This window comes from Mus caroli, unplaced genomic scaffold (assembly GCF_978045245.1).
Source record: "Mus caroli unplaced genomic scaffold, Mus_caroli_1 scaffold_1, whole genome shotgun sequence".
NCBI lineage: Eukaryota > Metazoa > Chordata > Mammalia > Rodentia > Muridae > Mus > Mus caroli.
This window is the reverse complement of record NW_028227256.1, coordinates 128,801,831-128,819,698: the sequence shown is the minus strand read 5'-3', so window position 1 is coordinate 128,819,698 and position 17,868 is coordinate 128,801,831. Positions and strand designations below refer to the sequence as shown.

Below are 17,868 nucleotides of genomic sequence, written 5' to 3'. Positions count from 1 at the left end.
GTTTCTTCCTGCTATCTCGATATCTAATTTCTTCTTGGTGTTTCTTCCTGCTATCGGGATATCTAATTTCTTTTGTTGTTTCTTCTTTTTGCATGACTACTTAACAAAACAGGACCAACCAGCAACCACTGACCAAAAACCACCAATCACCAACCCCACCCCCGGAGGGCAGAGGGTGGGGGCGGGGGAGGGCTAGCACTTATATACCCTCTGAAAAGTTCCCAGAATTCCAAACATCACACAATTGCAGAAACTATCTGCAGCTGGCAAAAATCACAAGGCAAGTCTTAGTCAGCTGCTCTGAGCAGTCCCCGCACCTGGGATTAAAATGAAAGCACATTCCGTTTGTTTGTTTGTTTTTTGCTTTGTTTTGTTTTTTAAGAAAACAGACTTCTCCATACGGAACAGCCAGGGAGAAGCCTTGCCTTGGTATTTTATTTGGCCAAAGTTCAAGATCTCAATGACGAGGCTTCTTCAGGGTCATTGCGTAGCTGAAAGGTGAGAAGGCAGGGTTGGTGGCTCTCTGGAATCGAGAGGCACTGAAGTCCTGTTTGTTGTGCAACTGGACTCCAGGCGTGCAGCGGGCTGGGGAACATAGTTAGAAACACACACTGCCCAGCTGAGAAGCAGGAGGAAGCTCTGTGTGCTGTGTTGTTTGAGATGAGGCAAATGCCTCTTTCTTATAGGGCTGCACCAGGAGTCTGAGACACTGTCTCAGAAGGGCGTGACTTTAAAGAGTCACTCAGAAAGAAGTGTCCTCCAGAAGATCCCCCATGACAGGAAAGTGAGGCTGGTGGCAGCTATGCATCTGGGAGGGGACCCTTTTGACCGAGGTTAGACATTTCCTCTCTCTGCCTAGAATTCTGGGCATGACCTATTTAGCATCTAGTGTATGGTTCTCCCCCACCCCACCTCCCTATTTGAACTTTCTCTTCCTTTCAAAAGATCAAACAAGTGAATAACTTCCACAAGTGTAGCTGGTATTGTTATAGCATGGAGACAGGACAGCAGTGGAGAAAGTGGCCTTCTCTACATTAGCAGAGCTGGGTGGCAGCTGGGATGAAGAACTAGATTCTAGGGTATCAGGATGCTCTATACCTGCATATTTTGTCCAATCAATAGGGAAAACAGAGTGTCTTAGGGTTTGACTGTTGTGAACTGACAACATGACCAAGGCAACTCTTATAAAGGAAATATTTAATTGGGGCTGGCTTACAGGTTCGGAAGTTCAGTCCATTATCATGGACTGATAGGTGGGAACATGGCAGTGTCCAGGCAGACATGGGGCTGGACAAGCTGAGAGTTCCACCTCTTGTTCTAAAGGCAGCTAGGAGAAGACTTGCTTCCAAGGAGCTAGGACAAGGGTCTTTTTTTTTTTTTTTTTTTTTTTTTTTTGGTTTTTCGAGACAGGGTTTCTCTGTGTAGCCCTGGCTGTCCTGGAACTCACTTTGTAGACCAGGCTGGCCTCGAACTCAGAAATCCGCCTGCCTCTGCCTCCCGAGTGCTGGGATTAAAGGCGTGCGCCACCACGCCCGGCTAGGACAAGGGTCTTAAAGCCCATGTCCAATGTGACACACCTACTCCAACAAGGTCACACCTACTCCAACAAGGCCACACCTACTCCACAAGGCCACACCTCCTAATAGTGTTGCTCCCTGGGCCAAGCATATGCAAACCATCACACAGAGCCTGAAAAGGAGGGCTGTAAAAGACATGGGCACCTTGTAAATATCCAAGACAGAGCCATTCTTAGCATTCCCTCTGCTGAGGAGTTACAGGGATGCACTCTCCACCTCCCTGTACATACTACTCAGTTGCCACAGTGCTGCTGCTGGCTCTGGGATCCCCCGGATCTGACTACTGCCTGTTCAGCAGGTGTCACAGCCACTGGGTAGGATCCCTTGCGGCCTCTCTGCATACAGCAGCCAGAAGTGATGCCTCTCACACGAAGTGCTGCCTCTCACACACGCTGAATGAGCAGCTCCTGGATCCTGGCAACTGTCAGAGCCCCACACTCTGAGAACTGACTCGTGCTCCCCAAATCTCTCAGACTTTCAGCTACAGCTCCTGGGGTTGCCCCTTTTTAGAAGCCTCCTCTCTCAAGCTATCTCATAGGTGGCAGTAGAAACTAACAGGAAGACAACCAGAGAGAGACAGGCACCGTAACCCCAGGTGTCCTTGGGTTCACTGCAATCCTCCTGCCTCTGCTCTTGGGTTCTCAGAGCCTAGCTGAGTGTTACCTGGTGCAGTTGATTCTAGAAAGTTTTTTTTAATGCCTTGGCAAGTTCCAATTTACCCTGATGTAGACCACAATGACCTTTAAGACTCCTAGAGCAGAATCTTTCCTGGTAGCCATATTGCTTAGGACTCTGTCACTCTACCCTCTGATCCTTCAGTCGCCATTGTGTCACTGGTAGGGCTATAGCAATGCTGCACCAGGCTGAGTTCTCTTATAACCTCACCCACGGTCTCCCCATTCTTACTCATCCTTTGCCTTAACCATGACGTCATTTTCAAGAAGTTCCCACGCCCAGTCTCTGTGGTAACTATCTCCAGGTCAGACAGCCTGTGCCATCTTCAAAGGACATGACTCAGCATCTGTAACTGACTCTTGACCTCTCCATCCCAGCACCCGGCTGTGGGCTGTGTTCCTTAAGAGCAGGAGCTGTAAACCGAGCGTGGTGGCGCATGCCTTTAATCCCAGCACTCGGGAGGCAGAGGCAGGCGGATTTCTGAGTTCGAGGCCAGCCTGGTCTACAGAGTGAGTTCCAGGACAGCCAGGGCTATACAGAGAAACCCTGTCTAGGAAAAAAAAAAGGGGGGGGGGAGGAAAGAGCAGGAGCTGTGTCTGCTGTTGGTATTGCTTGCCACTTTATCACAAGAGCACAGGATTGCAAATTAGTTGTTGAATTTGTATCTCTTAGGTGTCCTGCACAGACAGGTTCTCTCCCTGGGAAGCAGTCTCACCATACTCCCGCTCCTGAGAAACTTATCCCCCACCTCCCTCTAGCCCGAGTCCTCTCAGCATCTATTGAAGATGGGAAAACCCAAGGTGTCTTTTTCTACTGTCACAAACCGTGCCTCTTCTGACCCCTGATAAATGAGTTTCCTCCTCACATACCGAGCAATTCTGATGCCACACTCCCCAGCAGACACCAGCTGATTGTCCCCTAGTTCAGTTCTGACACTGCCTCCTGAAGAGAGGGAAAGACCCCGCAGGTGAGGGCTCCATCCAAGTATGACCTCTCCTGAGCTCTGGAGATACATCCTGTGCTCTGACCAATCTGGCTCAGAAGCAGGGATTTGCAGGCCGTTTTCGCCGACTCCTCGCTTGGGCCTGCTGTTGACCTATTGGAAAGGAACGGTATCCCTGTCGCCATTTTGCAGCTGTCTTCTTTGCTCTGGGTATTTCTGTTCTGCAGTCACCTCCAGGAACAACAGGGCTGAGAAACATCTGTGACTGGAATGGAATCTACCACTTTCTTCTTTCACCAAGGCCCACTTGACTAACTCTGATAATAAATAATCAGCTAGACCCCACTCTGAGGCCTTTTGTCCTGGGTCTGTCTCATCCCTCAATGTGATTCAAATCCCTTCACCAATTCTTCTCATTTGTCTTTTTATTATTATTATTATTATTATTATTATCATTATTATTATTCAAATAAGGGTCTCCCTCTGGAGCCATGACTGGCTTGCAACTTGCTATTGAGATGCCAAAGCTTTTAAATTCAGACTCCATTTTAGAGAACCTGACCTAAGTTTGAACTCAGGTAGACTAACAGGCTGGTATCTAGCACTAGTTTCCAAGTTGCTCCCCAACAAAACCTGAGCCTAGCTCTCTAGGCTAATCCCCAACAAGACCAGTGTCTCTTGGTTATCCCCTCAACAAACCTGCACCCCAGGTTACAAGCCCACCCCTTGCCTAATGACCACCAATGCAGAGGGGAGCAGAAGTTAAGTTTATGTTAGGACTCCCAGCACCAGCCAATCATGTTAAAGGCCACAGGAGCTTTCCAATGAGATGCATGCACAAGTATTCCCTGCTTGCTGCTTACTATAAAGCCTTGCCCCATAGACATTCTGGGCTCTCCCACCACCAAAACCATCCTGTGTGATGGTGGTGCATTGGGGGTTGGGGGAGCAAGGTAGCTCGAATAGAATAAAGACCCTGCTGTGAGTTGCATCAGATTGGCTTACTAATATTTCCCTGGCACAATACTATGTGTACTAATTATTTTGCATTTAGGCAAATGACTGAACCTGATTTTTTTTTTTGAACCCTCAGGATAGCTGGCCATCAGTGTGTGGTATTGTAGGACCCCCGAAGGGAGACCCTCACTTAAGTCTCAGGGATAGAGAGCCCAAAAAGGCACAACAGTCAAGCTTGCTGCAAACACACGAGGTTTTAATGGCACACAAACCAGCATGCTGAGGTCGAGACCCATACACCACGCAGGGGTAGAGGAGTCTGACCCCAACCCTATTTTCCAGCAGGCTTATAAAGGCAAAACCCAGAACCTAGGGGGAGGATCGGAGAGGAAATAGGGGAAGTCTAGGGGCGGATATTTACTTCAAGGTACCTGGGACATTGAAACATTTTGTGGTTGTTTTTCCCAAAAGTTCCGGGGAATTAGGCCATCTGGCCGGGGGCCGGGGCCCATGTTCTCAGGGCAGTCATTATTTTATTTTTTTACTCTTCAGTATTATCTCAAAACAACAGTGAGCAGGTTGAGCTGAGCTAAGCTGAGCTGAGCTGGTGCTGGTCATCGACACAGCCCATTGACACAGTGACAGGTCATGAAACTAAGTTGGGTGCACTTCCCTTCAACTGATTTCAGGATTCTGACCTTTAAGTACCAGTTGTGCACACACACATGCACACACACACACACACACACACACACAGCTTTTTAGGGGTGTTTCCTTCACTGAGTATGCATAGGTGTTATGTGGATTCTTTTTATTTCTTGTCCAGTGTTCTTCTCCCTTGTTGGTGTAATATAGAGGCTGTTAAAGCCAAAAGCTCTTTCCCCAATCTCCCTTGATGCTCAAGATTAAATATACAACACAGAGCCAGGGGCAGCAGGGAACCCTTGTTGTCCTGCCTTAATTACATGCTGGTCTCGTAGCCTGAGCAGAACTTGTTGCAGCAGTAGTAAGGTATCAGGACAATGTGAGTCAGCCTTTCTCCTCTTCTTCTTCCACCTCTCTTCTTCCTCCTCCTCCTCCTGTCCCTCCTTTTCCTCCTCCTTCTCTTCTTCTTCTTTGTCCAAGACAGGGTCTCTCTGTAACCCTGGCTGTCGTGGAACTCACTCTGTAGACCAAACTGGCTTCAAACTTAGAGATCCTCCTACCTCTGACTTTCTAGTGCTGGGATTAAAGGTGTGCTCCACCATGCCTGGCTTACTCTTCTTTTTAAATGTTTTTTATTGGGTATAGTGTTTTGCCTGCATGTATATTTGTGTACCATATGCATGTGGTGCCCACGGAGACCAGAGAAACTCGTCCTATCTGAAACTGGAGTTGCAGCCAATTGTGAGCCACCGTGTGGGTGCTGGAAGTCAACTCCGAGTCCTCTGGAAGAGTAGCTGGTTTGCTCTTGACACTGAGGCTTCTTTCAGAGTCTCCCTTCATGGTCAACAATAGTGGCTGCAGCTCAGTGAGATCCAACGTCTCTCAAAATTTCCAATAATGTAGGTATTTTCAAGTGATTCTTTTGAGATTTACTCACGTGTGCTGTTTGCATGAATGTCTATATTCCATGTATGTGCAGTACCCACAGGGCAATAAGATGATATTGGATCTCCTTAGGACTGGAGTTACATAGCCACCATGTTGGGTGTGGGGGATTGAACCCTGAATCTCTGGAAGAGCCGTTAAGTTCTCTTAACCACTGAGCTATCTCTCCAGACCCTCAGATTTTCTTAGTCACAAAGAGATATGTCTCTAGGGCACTGGATGGGTATAAAGGATTGCTGGAAATTTGTTAAAATTACTGTTCTCATTAATGATAAGTTCTATAGCTTTATATTATGTTTATTTTCATGTTGGGGGTGTAACCATTGGACTTACTAATTAGCAGCTGAACTTTCTCTTAGTGCCAAGCTGCCTTGAGCAATAGATCTGTCCATCTGACAGCTACCCACATGAACACTCCATAGATGTCTCAAGACAATTCTGCAAAGGACAGCAGCTGAGAGGGGGCACCTCAGTCACAGTTTGGATGGTTGTGTCAGGTGTGTGCAATCACAAGCCTGCAAGGGCCATTCCTAACTTGGCCACAGGGAGGCATATTTATCCAGCAGAGGGACTGATATGACTCATGATTGGTTCCAAAACAAAGCTGTAAAGACTGGTTGGTGCTGCAGGACTAGCTATGTACGAAGGCTGCCATGACTGGTCTAAGCAAGCCATCTCTGGATATGTAAGCAGGTTACATAAGCTCACCTAGCACACTGACTGGGAGACATTTTCCTATGTTGCCTCTCCTTGTATAGCAGTTTCCTAGAAATAAAACATCGTCCTGGAGGGAGGCTCCTTAAGATTCAGGAAGTCCTAAGTTGAAAGCTCCCTTTGGGAAGGAGCCAGGAGATTCATATGAGACTCAGGAGTATATAAACTTCATTGTCTGAGAAAACTATAACTCACAAGGTTCAAGACATAGAAGCAGTAAGATGAGTCAGGCAGTGGTTACACATGCCTTTAATCCCAGCACTCAGGAGGCAGAGGAAGGAGGATTTCTGAGTTCAAGGCCAGCCTGATCTGTAGAGTGAGTGTCAGGACAGCCAAGGCTATACAGAGAAACCCTGCCTTGAAAAAACCAAAGAGGAGGAGGGGGCAGAACAAGAGGAGGAGGAGGGAGGAGGAGCAGCAAGAAGAGGAGGACCATCATAGGTAGAAAGAGGAGGAGGAGGAGCTGGCTGGAAGATCATGACCTATCAAGCTGTGATGTCCTTTAGATGCCGGAGTTGTTCAGGAGCTGTCTCTCATAGTGGGGTGAGCTTGTCAATGGTGCAGCTGTCTTTGAGTCACCCTGTTCCTGTAGATAACCCCAACAAACATAATGTTTAACCAAGTTGGGTTTTGTCATCGCTAACAACGGTCTGTCATCAGTCCCCCGAGTAAGTCTTACATCACACCTGGTGTTGCAGTAGAGATGAAACAGAGACTAATCCCAAGTAAGGCCTTTCCCTGCCTCCTTTCAGAAGTGCAGGCCACACTGGACGTGACGCAGCAGCAGGGCACAGTAGCAGTGAGGATCCAATGTGACACTAAGAAGCACCAGCCACTCCCACCCTGGGACAGTGGCTTGATCCCAAAGCATTCGCCAGCCTGATCTCCTGGACATCATAAACACCATTCAGTGGCTTAGAAGTGGAAGGTCCAGCAGGGGTCTGGTGCTGTGTGAGTCGATGTCACCTAGCACTGCCCTGAGTTCCAGACTTCCAGGTACAGCTGCTGGACAGCTTGACAAAGTCTGGCTGCCTTAAAGCAGCCATGGTAGCTAGCAGCTGTTTCTGATACTGACCAGTAGGCTTGGAAACAACCTGCTTACTATGAGATCCTGGTTCTGGAGCTCTGGGCACTGGCTTCAGAGCCAGAAATGTCCACTTAACTGTGGAAGAAGGGAAGGCCTTGACAGGACCACTTGACAGCTAAAAAGGTGCTTGCCTGCAGAAGCCTAGGATCCATCTGGCAGTGCTAGCATGGCCATGTGACCCATGATGTCCTGCTGATCCATTCAGAGAGCCCATCATCTCAAAGTCATCCTACCTCTGGGAGGACCCGATGTCTATGTCTGAGTGATCCTAGCTACACCCGAAGCCCAGTTGCTAAGGACCACCCTCTAGGTATCTGGTTCCCAAATGCTGTCCTGACAAAGGCAAGTACCCTCAGTTTTCCATCCTGCTGGCAGCCATGGGCAACTAAAGAAGCAGCCGAAGGCTCAACAGTGGCCAAGAAAAGAAAGGAGGGAGTGGAAGAGAGGTGGCAAAAAATGTAGAAGAGATAACACTAGCTGTGGCCCAGAACCAAGGGACCTGATACTTGAGGCTGGCACACCAGTTGCTGCTGGAGAAGACACAGCTTCTAGGGGCCAACATGTGAGCAGCTTTCTTCCCGTCTACCCAAGATCTCTCTCTCTAAGCAGAGCAAAGGGGAAGAGAACAACAGTATTTTCTACAGTTGGTTCACCTGAATACAATTCTGTTTTACTTGTTTTAGATAATATAACACATTTTTGTGGGAAGCCACATGTGCAGTTGCAGAGTGGCAGTTGGCTACTGCTGGCCACCACGCATACATAGGTGTAAAGTTCTTTTGCCAAGATGAGGTTTTTAGAATTAACCAAAATTAACCTATCAGATGAGAGACAAGTTAACCAATCAGATGACAGACAAGTTAACCAATCAGATGAGAGACAAGTTAACCAATCAGATGAGAGACAAGTTAACCAATCAGATGTAGGCATGCAAATGAGGTCATAAGCATAACCCAAGCACAACCAATCTGGGTGTGAGACACGCCTCTCCTAGGCCTATATAAGCAGCACCAGTTCTGGGCTTGGGGTCTCTTCGCCTCTGCAATCAAGCTCTCCCAATAAATGTGTGCAGAAGGATCCTGTTGCAGTGTCGTTCTTGCTGGTGAGCCAGGGTGCACGCAAGACATTTTAAGCTCTCGACTTTTCATGATTAAGAACAAAACTATTTGTGTAGGAAAGCCTTAGTAGAAGTGTGTGTCCCTTGAAATATACACAGTATGTAAAATGATAATTTTTTTTGTGGGGTGTGTGCTGGTTAGTTTTTTGTCAACTTGACACAAACTAGAATCCCCTGTGAAGCAGGGAACCTCTGTTGAGGAACTGCCTCCATCAGATTGGCCTATGGGACATTTTCTTGGTTAATGACTGATGTGGAAGGGCTCAGAACAGTGTGGGCAGAGCCACCCCTACATAGATGGCCCTAGGTTAAATAAAGCAGACTGGGCAAGCCACGGCAAGCAAGCCAACAAGCAGCACTCCTCCATGGTCTGTTTCAGTTCCTGCCCTGACTTCCCTCAGTAATGGATCTTGATAGGAAATGTGTGTGCCAAATTAACCCTTTCTTCCCTGAGATAATTTTGTTTAGTGTTTCATCACAGCAAGTAGAAAGTAAACTAAGACAGGGGTAGCATTTCACTATGTAGTCCAAGCTAGCCTAGAACTCCTGAGCTCCTGAGATCTCCTGCTTCAGTTTCCCAAGTACCATCCCCTACACACACACACACACACACACACACACACACACACACACAGAGTATAGCTTTTAAGTTATATTTTTCTCATTAGCAAATTAATACATAGTGTTTGTAGAAATCTTTAAAATCATGCTGTGTTTTTCCTCTCCTATAGTGACATTATGATAATATAGCACACGTCTGCCCTTTTTGATTACCATTAAAAAAAAAAAAAAGTATGTTGGGGCTGGAGAGATGGCTTAGGAGTTAAGAGTGCTTGTTGCTCTTGTAAAGGACCCAGGCTTGGTTCCCAGGAGACACATGGTGGCTCACAATCATCTGTGACACCAGTGTAGGAAATCTGATGCCCTCTTCTGACTCCCACTGGCACCTAGGCATCACACGGTACACATGTATGCATTCAAGCAGACACTGTTATGTATAAAGTAAGTTTAAAGAAAACTCCAGCTAAGTGCTTTCTATGATAATCTGGGTGTTAATGTTTTAGTTACGCCTTCATCTCTAAGAGGCAATGTTCCTGTTTAGACTAGCCCCCAGTATTGTACCTTTGTATAGGGCTTGTTTTATCTGCCATAAAAATTGCTATAGGACCTCTTCCTCTTCTGAGCCTGACTGGAATCCAGACCTCACACTTGCTTGGTAGGGCTCAAGCCATTAACCAGCCTCTAATGGTTAAGCCTTTCCCATGGTGACTCCATGGTGGCTCCACCCCAACAGTGCCTAAGTGTGATCTCTGTCTGGTCCTCATTCTCCAGCATCACGTGACTCACCTCTGTCCTTTGCAGTGTTCTTGTAAATTTTGAGGGTCAAATGATTCCTGGTCAAGAAAACATGGTATAGCTACCTCTGTCTCCAGATTGAAACATTCCCTCCTTTAGAGATGGGAGGAAGGCTCATAAAACCCATAAGACATTCTCAATAAGTCACAGGAGTCATACAAGGCCCGTGAGGCCCCTCTCTGAGCTCATAGAACTGTAAACGACTTCCAGAGAGAAGAGACTCTCTGGAGGAGCTGCCGGCACGCTCTTGGGGAACTCTGAAAGCCAGTTTTCACCACGAGTTCTTACCCGAGCTGGGGGAAAGGACTCCTAACTTGGGCTCCTGTAAATAATCACAACGAGCCAGATTCACTAACCTGGACTGGATTCTTAGTTTTTGTTTTCAAGGTCTGTCCCCTGTGTCCTGTCTGGGGGAGACATTTGTGTACATGTTCTCAGGAAAAGTCACCAGCTGCCACCAGGAAACAGAAAGCTCAGAGGCAGAGATAAAGTTAGGTTCAATGACTGGAGAAGGACCCATCTGAGTCTGAGGGATTGCTGCCGCGGAGGCAGATTTACGCTGGATCAAAGCCACTGTTGTCAGTGTGCCAAACTGCAAATGTCACCACTACCTGGACACTTAGACATATTTTATTAAGAACATAATTTTCTCCTTGTTTCTATGCTCTGTAGTATGCAAGTAGTCTCAGTCGTAAGAATGTGAAGCCTTTTTGGCTGGGGGAGAAAGCGGACAGGAGGAAACCGGAGGGCGGAGGGTGGGAGGCTCAGGCAGTTTCCCTTACAGAAGAGTGTGCTGATGTATTTGCATCTTTAATGATGGCTTACTTGGCTTACAGACCACCATGCACCACCATGCTGCCTGGTTCTGCCCTTGCTCCTCCACCTGGCTGAACCCAGAAGCAGCCAGGAGAGCCAGTATAGGGCGGGGAGAGGTTGCCTGGTTGTAGCCACGGACCTTCTGCACAGCTCTATGGTTCCTGTTAAAGGTCGGGATACTGCAGACGCTGCTTTGCTCCTGAAGGGTTTAACCCAAGAGTGGCTTCTTTTCCACAATTATGTAGACAAACAACACAATGAAGAAAATCCCAAGGACGGCCAGCTTCAAGCTCCATGGGACGTTGTTCTCAGAGCTCTCCCATAGAAAGCTGTCCTCTGGGTTCTGGCATGGGAGGTAGTTCCTGGGGTTCTGGTATGGGGAGCTGCTCTTGGATCTCTTGTTGCATGGAGAGTAGTCTTCTTCAGAGACACATCTCCGCTTAATCCTTGGACTTGGTCTTGCAGCAAATCTGTGGAAACATGCCAGAGGCTCTTAGAATTGTAGTCAGCTGTTTCCTGATCATCTCTGAGGGTAAATGTATGGAACGCAGAGGCCTCCACTGAAAACATGTTAGTGTCCTTAGCTATGCACTCATATCAGGGCGTGGGAGGGGTCTCAGTGCTGCGGAGTATTTCTGTCCACTGTTACCTGCCTTTGAAACACTCAGTGCTGGCAAAGTCTGGCTCCAGAAACTTAAGGTCTCTGGGTCCCCAGTGGAAAGTTGTACAAGGGATAGGGAGGATTCATAACGGATCCTGTCTTTCTGTCTGCACAGGCTCAGCACTGCCTTCCTGGGTGGTCGGGGAAGTGCTTTTCCATTCTCCTTAAAACTGACATTTAAAAGACTAGGAGGGGATTAGCGCTCGCTTGCTCACTCACTGGGTATCTGCTGAATCGTCCCTGTGACCTTTGACCTTATGCTCCCACTTCCCTAATCCTGCAGGACCAGCTGAAGTTTCTTCAGAAGTTAGAGAACCTTAGCCAGGGAAGGCAGCAGGATCAGAAGTTCAAAGGCATCCTTAGCTAAAGAGCAAGTTTCAAGGCACCCTGGGTTACATGTCACCCCATTTTAAACAACCCCCCCAAAAACAGGAGTTATGGAACTTTCTAGGACATTGGGGTTGTTGTTTGGTTGAGTCACAGGTTGGTATTTGGAGATTGAACCTAGGTCCTCATGCTCTACCCGTGGCTGACACCTTAGACCCCACGTGTGAGTAATGAAGTCACCTGTCATCTAGCTTTTATCAGATCTATGGCCCTTTTAAAATACGAACTCTTATCCAGCCTCCAAAACACAAACAGCAGCAACTCTTTCCAGATGACTCCAAATGAGGACTTGGGGTCTGGTCTGCGTCCCCGGAGACTTTTTATATCTCCTCAACACCCTCCCCTTTGCAACCCCTGTTTTCTTATCTCCAACTATGGACAATAGAAGATATAGACTTTGGCTTTGACGTTATTTGGTATTACAAGCCTGTCTTCTTTCTAGCAGGTTCTCCCCAGGTTCAAGGTCTTCACAGACATCTGAATAATGAATTTTACCCCTAATAAATACCTATGTCTTTTTATGCCACATAAGATTTTACTTGAGGCTGGGAATGGGCTTCAGGGCAGAGCTCTTAGCTAGCATGTCCAAGGCCCTAGGACACAGAAATATCAGCCTTTACCTGACTTTCTTTGTGGGCTTCTGGCTCAGGTAGATGTCTAAGATTCTTCTTTTATTAGTAGAGGCCTCAAGTCTCTGACATAAGCAGAAAGAAATGCCAACAAGAATTTATTTGCAATGTCTTGTAATTTAGTTGTTACACTAGAAAAAAAAAAAAAAAAAAAAAACCCAATCTGAAAGCCAGCCTAAGTCTCAGGCATACCAGGTAGTGGGAAACTCGGTGAAGTTGTCTTTCCTCGGTGGTCAGAAGCAGCACTGAAGTATACTTTACTTCAGTGACTCACAGGAGGACAGTAGACAGCAGGGTGTCCAAGGTCCCATGGCAAAACAGCTACTGTTACTAAGCATTAAGGCCATGTTCTGTCTCTTTTTACTACTTTGTTTTCTTTTTCTTTTTTTTTTGTTTTCTTTTTCTTTGTTCCACTTTTAAAACGTGTGATGTCAAAAATATAAATAAATGAATAAACAAACAAATAAATAAATACAATTTAAAAGCATGTCATTTTCATATAGTTAATAAAGTTATTGAAAAAAGTTGTGAATAAGTACTGAAAGCAACGTAAGAAAAGAGCTATTGAGCTATCTTTCTTTAAGAGAATGAACTGGGACAACTGTGTTTTCCTTTTCAAAGATTTATCTTATTTCTATTTGTGTGTGAGTGTGCGTGCACGTATGCGTGCGCGTGTGTGCATGTGTGTGTGTGTATGTATGAGAGAGAGAGAGAGAGAGAGAGAGGTGTGCAGGTACCCAAGGAGGCCAAAAGAGGGTGCCAGAGGCCCTGGAGCTAGCTGTACACTTCTGTGAACTTTAAGAGTTCTTGGAACTGTCCTCAGGTCCCTGAGAGCAGGTTACATTCTTAAATGACAAGTCATCTGTCCAACCTCTGCCTTTCCCTGCCCCCCCCCTTATTTTATTTTCTTTCCTAACTAAAAGAAAAATCTTCATGGGAACTAGAGATAAAAGAAAAATCTTTGTGGGGACTAGAGATAAAAGAAAAATCTTTGTGGGGACTAGAGAGCTGGCTCAACAATGAAGAACACTTACTGTTCTTACAGAGGACCTGGGTTAGGTTTCTAGCACCTACAACAGGTGCATATAAACTCACACAGATACACACAGACACACACACACACACACACACACACACACACTTTAAAAAAGTAAATCTTTTTAAAATTAAAGATATACCCTTTATGGCACTATATTTTTTTGTGTAGATGTGTGCATGGTGTAAATTCACGTATTGATACACTTGGATGCATGGGTTGGGTGCCTGTGCAAACTGTACTAACAGTTGGTGCCACCAGAGGCTGACACCCTCCGCCTTCCTCACTTGCTCTCCACCCCGACCCCCACCCCCATCCCCACTCCATGTGTGTTGAGGCACAGTCTCCTGTGAACCCACAGCTCTGAATTCAGCCAGTCTGGCTAGCCAGTTTGCTCCAGGGGTCACCTGTCTCTGCTCCCCAAGTGCGGGGGTTTCAGGTATGTGCCATCATAGACTCCCAGCATTTACTATCTATGTGGGTGCCTGACCTCTGACCTCTGACCCCTGACCCACACTTGCATGGCAAGTACTTTACCCACTAAGCCATCTTTCCAGCCCATATTTTCCAATAAAATGAAAAGCAGTAGCCTCTTGTTCCTTGTTTATGAGACAGGTCTGTCAAGATTCAGGCATTACATACACAGGCGACTAAAACAGATCCTGGTGTGGAATAAATATTCAATAAATATTGATAGTAACAACTGTGTTCGTTGTTAATTCTGAAGCAGAAATACACGGAGGTCCTTGGAGCAACAGAGACATTCTCACCACAGCTTTGTATAACTCAAGGGCTGGAATTTCTAGTTTGCTGGTCACTAAAGTCCCCCTACTGAGGCAGGCTCCAGGGCCTTGTCTAGAAAATTGGAAGAGTGAAATTCGGGACAATGAAGGGTGAATTTCTAAAAAACTCTTTATTATACAGAAAGCTTAGAGAATAGCATAATTCCTTACCACATCCTAAATCTTATCTTTATACCCACAGATAAGTGTGGCTGCCACCCCTCATCAAGCAAGAGATCGTCACAACAAATAGAGACCATCACCGAAAGCCACAGCTGGACACAGTGCAGAGATGAACAGATTGTGGGAGCCCGGCTCCAACAAATAAATCTACATCACGACTCCTTCGTCCATTGCTGAGGGACATCTCAGAAGAGAGGGATGAAAAGCTAATAAGAGTCAGGTTACCAGGAAGTCTGCTGTGAAAGTCTCTCACAGAAATGGCTGCACAAACAACACGTAAGCCATGGCGACATAATAGACTAACACACAAAAAAGGGGACATCCCACAGGGTCACACCCCTGGACAAGGAGCTACAGACAACAGAGAGGACTGCAGGGAGAGGAGGAGTTACTAGCCTATGGGCGAGCCCCCTAATTGGTAATCCAATACAAAGCGAGCCTCCAAGCCATACATGCACAAACGACAAAACCAGCTCAGCAGGTTGTAGTCATTCATTTTTACACACATATACATGGCTACTCATGTAACAGTAATTATCAGGGAAGACGAGGCTATCGATTTGAGAGTGGTGGAGAGACAGACATGGAAGGAGCTGGGCAGAAAAGACTGGAGAGGGGGTGGAGGAAGGGAAGGGAAAGAGAAAGTGCTATAATTAGATTTTAATTTAAAAAGTAAAAGAGCTTTAATCCCAGCACTTGGGAGGGAGAGGCAGGCGATTTCTGAGTTCAAGGCCAGCCTGGTCTACAGAGTGACTTCCAGGACAACCAGGGCTACACAGAGAAACCCTGTCTCGAAAAAAAAAAAAAAGTAAAAGAGCAAAATTTTAAAAGAATTTATTGCAGAAAGAGGCCTTCAAAAGAGGGTGCCTGGAAGGTCAGATTAGCATCCTGTGGGAGGAGCCTCTGAAGGGTAGGGGTGGGGGTGGGGGTTCCTTCTGTCCCTGAATGTGGGGGTGAGGGTTCCTTCTGTGCCCTGCTCCCTCACCCAACCAGCAAGGTTGGGCCGCTCACTCACTGCTCACCAAGTTAGGAGAGTGGCGGTGCTTTGAAGTCCCTGCTCGGTAGGTGTGGACCTTGGTTGGCCTGCCAACTGCAGCTGAGATGTAGCTGCAGCTCTTGGTAAGCTCATATTTGGCTCCTTGTCTAGGGATCCAGGGTGGCCTCCTTTTGAGAATAGGTGGAAGCTTTCCACTAGCTGGTTTTTGCCTGCAATTTAGAGTATGTAGAAAAGGCAACAGATACCTACATGTGTTTCCTCTTGGTCATCATGGTTGCTGGTGGCCTGCAGATACAGGCTTTGGACAGAGCTCTGGCCTTCTGTCTCCTGGTCACCTAGGTTACCTCACACCTGGCTGCAAGCCTTCTTTATTTCTCATCCCTTGTGTTTCCAAACTGACTTTTAAAACGATAACACCAGTTTTTACTGTATTAACTTCAAGTTACTGGTTTTTTTTTTCTTCCTCCATATTGTGGGGCTTGGGATCAAGTCTTCCCTCTCGTCCATAGTTATAATTCAGTCCTCAAAGGATGCCTGGGTATAGTGGCTATTCCTGGTTGTCAACTTGACTATATTTGGAATGAACTACAATCCAGAATTGGAAGGCTCACCAGTGACCTTTATCTGGAGACTGGGAGATAGAAGTTTCTGACCTGGATCTTGGTATGGAGATCTTGAGGCATAGTGGCTATGGATTCCAGAAGATTAAGACAGGGAGATCTCCGAGTTCAAGTTCATCTGGGATTAAAGGTGTGGTGGGACACACCTTTAATCTGGGTTACACCTTCTGCTGGAGACCATATAAGGACCTTGGAAGAAGGGAGTCTCGCTCTCACTCCTTTGCCTGCTTGCCGTGTGGGACTGAGTAACTGCTAGATCCTTGGACTTCCATTCACAGCTACTACTGAACCATTGTTGGGAATTGGACTGCAGACTGTAAGTCATCAATAAATTCCTTTACTATATAGAGACTATACATAAGTTCTGTGACTCCAGAGGACCCTAACTAATACACTGAGTCTATTATTTGGGACTTTTAAAAGATTTATTTATTATATATACAGTATTCTGCCTGCATGTATGCCTGCAGGTCAGAAGAGGGCACCGGATCTCATTACAGATGGTTGTGAGCCACCATGTGGTTGCTGGGAACACCTAGGATCTCTGGAAGAATAGTCAGTGTTCTTAACCACTGAGCCATCTCTCCAGCCTTTGTTCTTGTTTTGTTTTAAGACAGAGTTTCTCTGTGTAGCCCTGGCTGTGCTGGAACTCGATCTGTAGACCAGGTTGGGCTCAAACTCAGGGATTCATTTGCCTCTGCCCCCTAAGTGCTGGGATCAGAGGCCTGTACCACCACCACCTGCTTGTTAACTCCCATCCACCCAGCACAGGTCCTGTGCACCCCAGACTCACAGAGATCTGTCTGATGGATATGCTCCCCTTTTCTGATGAAGCTGTTAGTCCATTTTGGAGATGAACTGAGACACAGAAAGGTTAGGAACCCTGGTTGGAGTCATATGGGGTCATCAGTGGAGAATCCTGTACTCGGACATAGAAGCAGCCTCCTCTGGACTGCTCAGCTACTAAGACCAATTTCTGTAGGAATCCTTATCACTCTTGTCCATGCATGCTGCTCCTCTCTGTGTGTTCTGAGGCCTTACCTAAGAGTGTTAGAGCATGCTTAAGGGGCACTTTTATTTGCCTACTTAGAAAACATGTGTGTGTTTTAAAAAGATTTTTTTACTTATTCACTTAGTGTGTGTCTGTGTGTCTGTGTGTGTGTGTGTGTGTGTGTACACCATGTTTGTGCCTTACCTAAAGAGACCAGAAGATGTTAGATCCCCTGGAACTAGAGACAGTTGTGAGCCACTGTGTGGGTGCTGGGAGACAAACCCAGGCCCCTTGGAAGAAAAGCAAGTGTTCTTAATCACTGAGCCATCTCTTCAAATTAATTTATTGTGTTTCGCTGACATGCCAGGGTCTGCAGATGCTGAGACGACCACACTCTCCAAACCACAGACAGCTAAGCAGGGAAAGACACTGTGTAAGCACTCCATTCATTGGACCTTGGTCAGTTGGCTTTTATAGCAGCACTATGTCCTGTTTCACTTGTCCCCTGGAATCCTGGGACTTGAACAAGAGTAGGCCTTGCACCACTATTGTGCTGTCTGAGGCCCGGAGCAAGCAGCCAGTCACTGATTGAAGAAGGAGACTGGCTACCTCAACAGAACAATCACTTAAGGCCAACCAAGTAGACATCCAACCACAAGACCAAGAGGCTGGAGCTGGGTGTGTGTGAACTCCACCTAGTTCTGACCACAGCCATGGGAAGGCTGCAGTCTGTCTGTCACTTCTTCTCTG

The 17,868-nt window shown here is 46.7% G+C and overlaps 1 protein-coding gene across 2 annotated transcripts in view; it reads right to left on the bottom strand.

The window, feature by feature from the left end:
* Positions 1–10,671: 10,671 nt before the first annotated feature.
* Lemd1 (LEM domain containing 1) overlaps positions 10,672–17,868 on the bottom strand; it is a 31,444-nt gene continuing 24,247 nt past the window's right edge. For both annotated transcript variants that reach the window (XM_021170943.3, XM_021170949.3), the window contains 2 exons: positions 12,501–12,574; positions 10,672–11,302 (listed from right to left, as the gene is read on the bottom strand). In XM_021170943.3, coding sequence (XP_021026602.1) covers positions 11,041–11,302; positions 12,501–12,574 — 336 coding nt within the window. In that variant the 3' untranslated portion in view covers positions 10,672–11,040. The remainder of the gene's footprint in view (positions 11,303–12,500; positions 12,575–17,868) is intronic.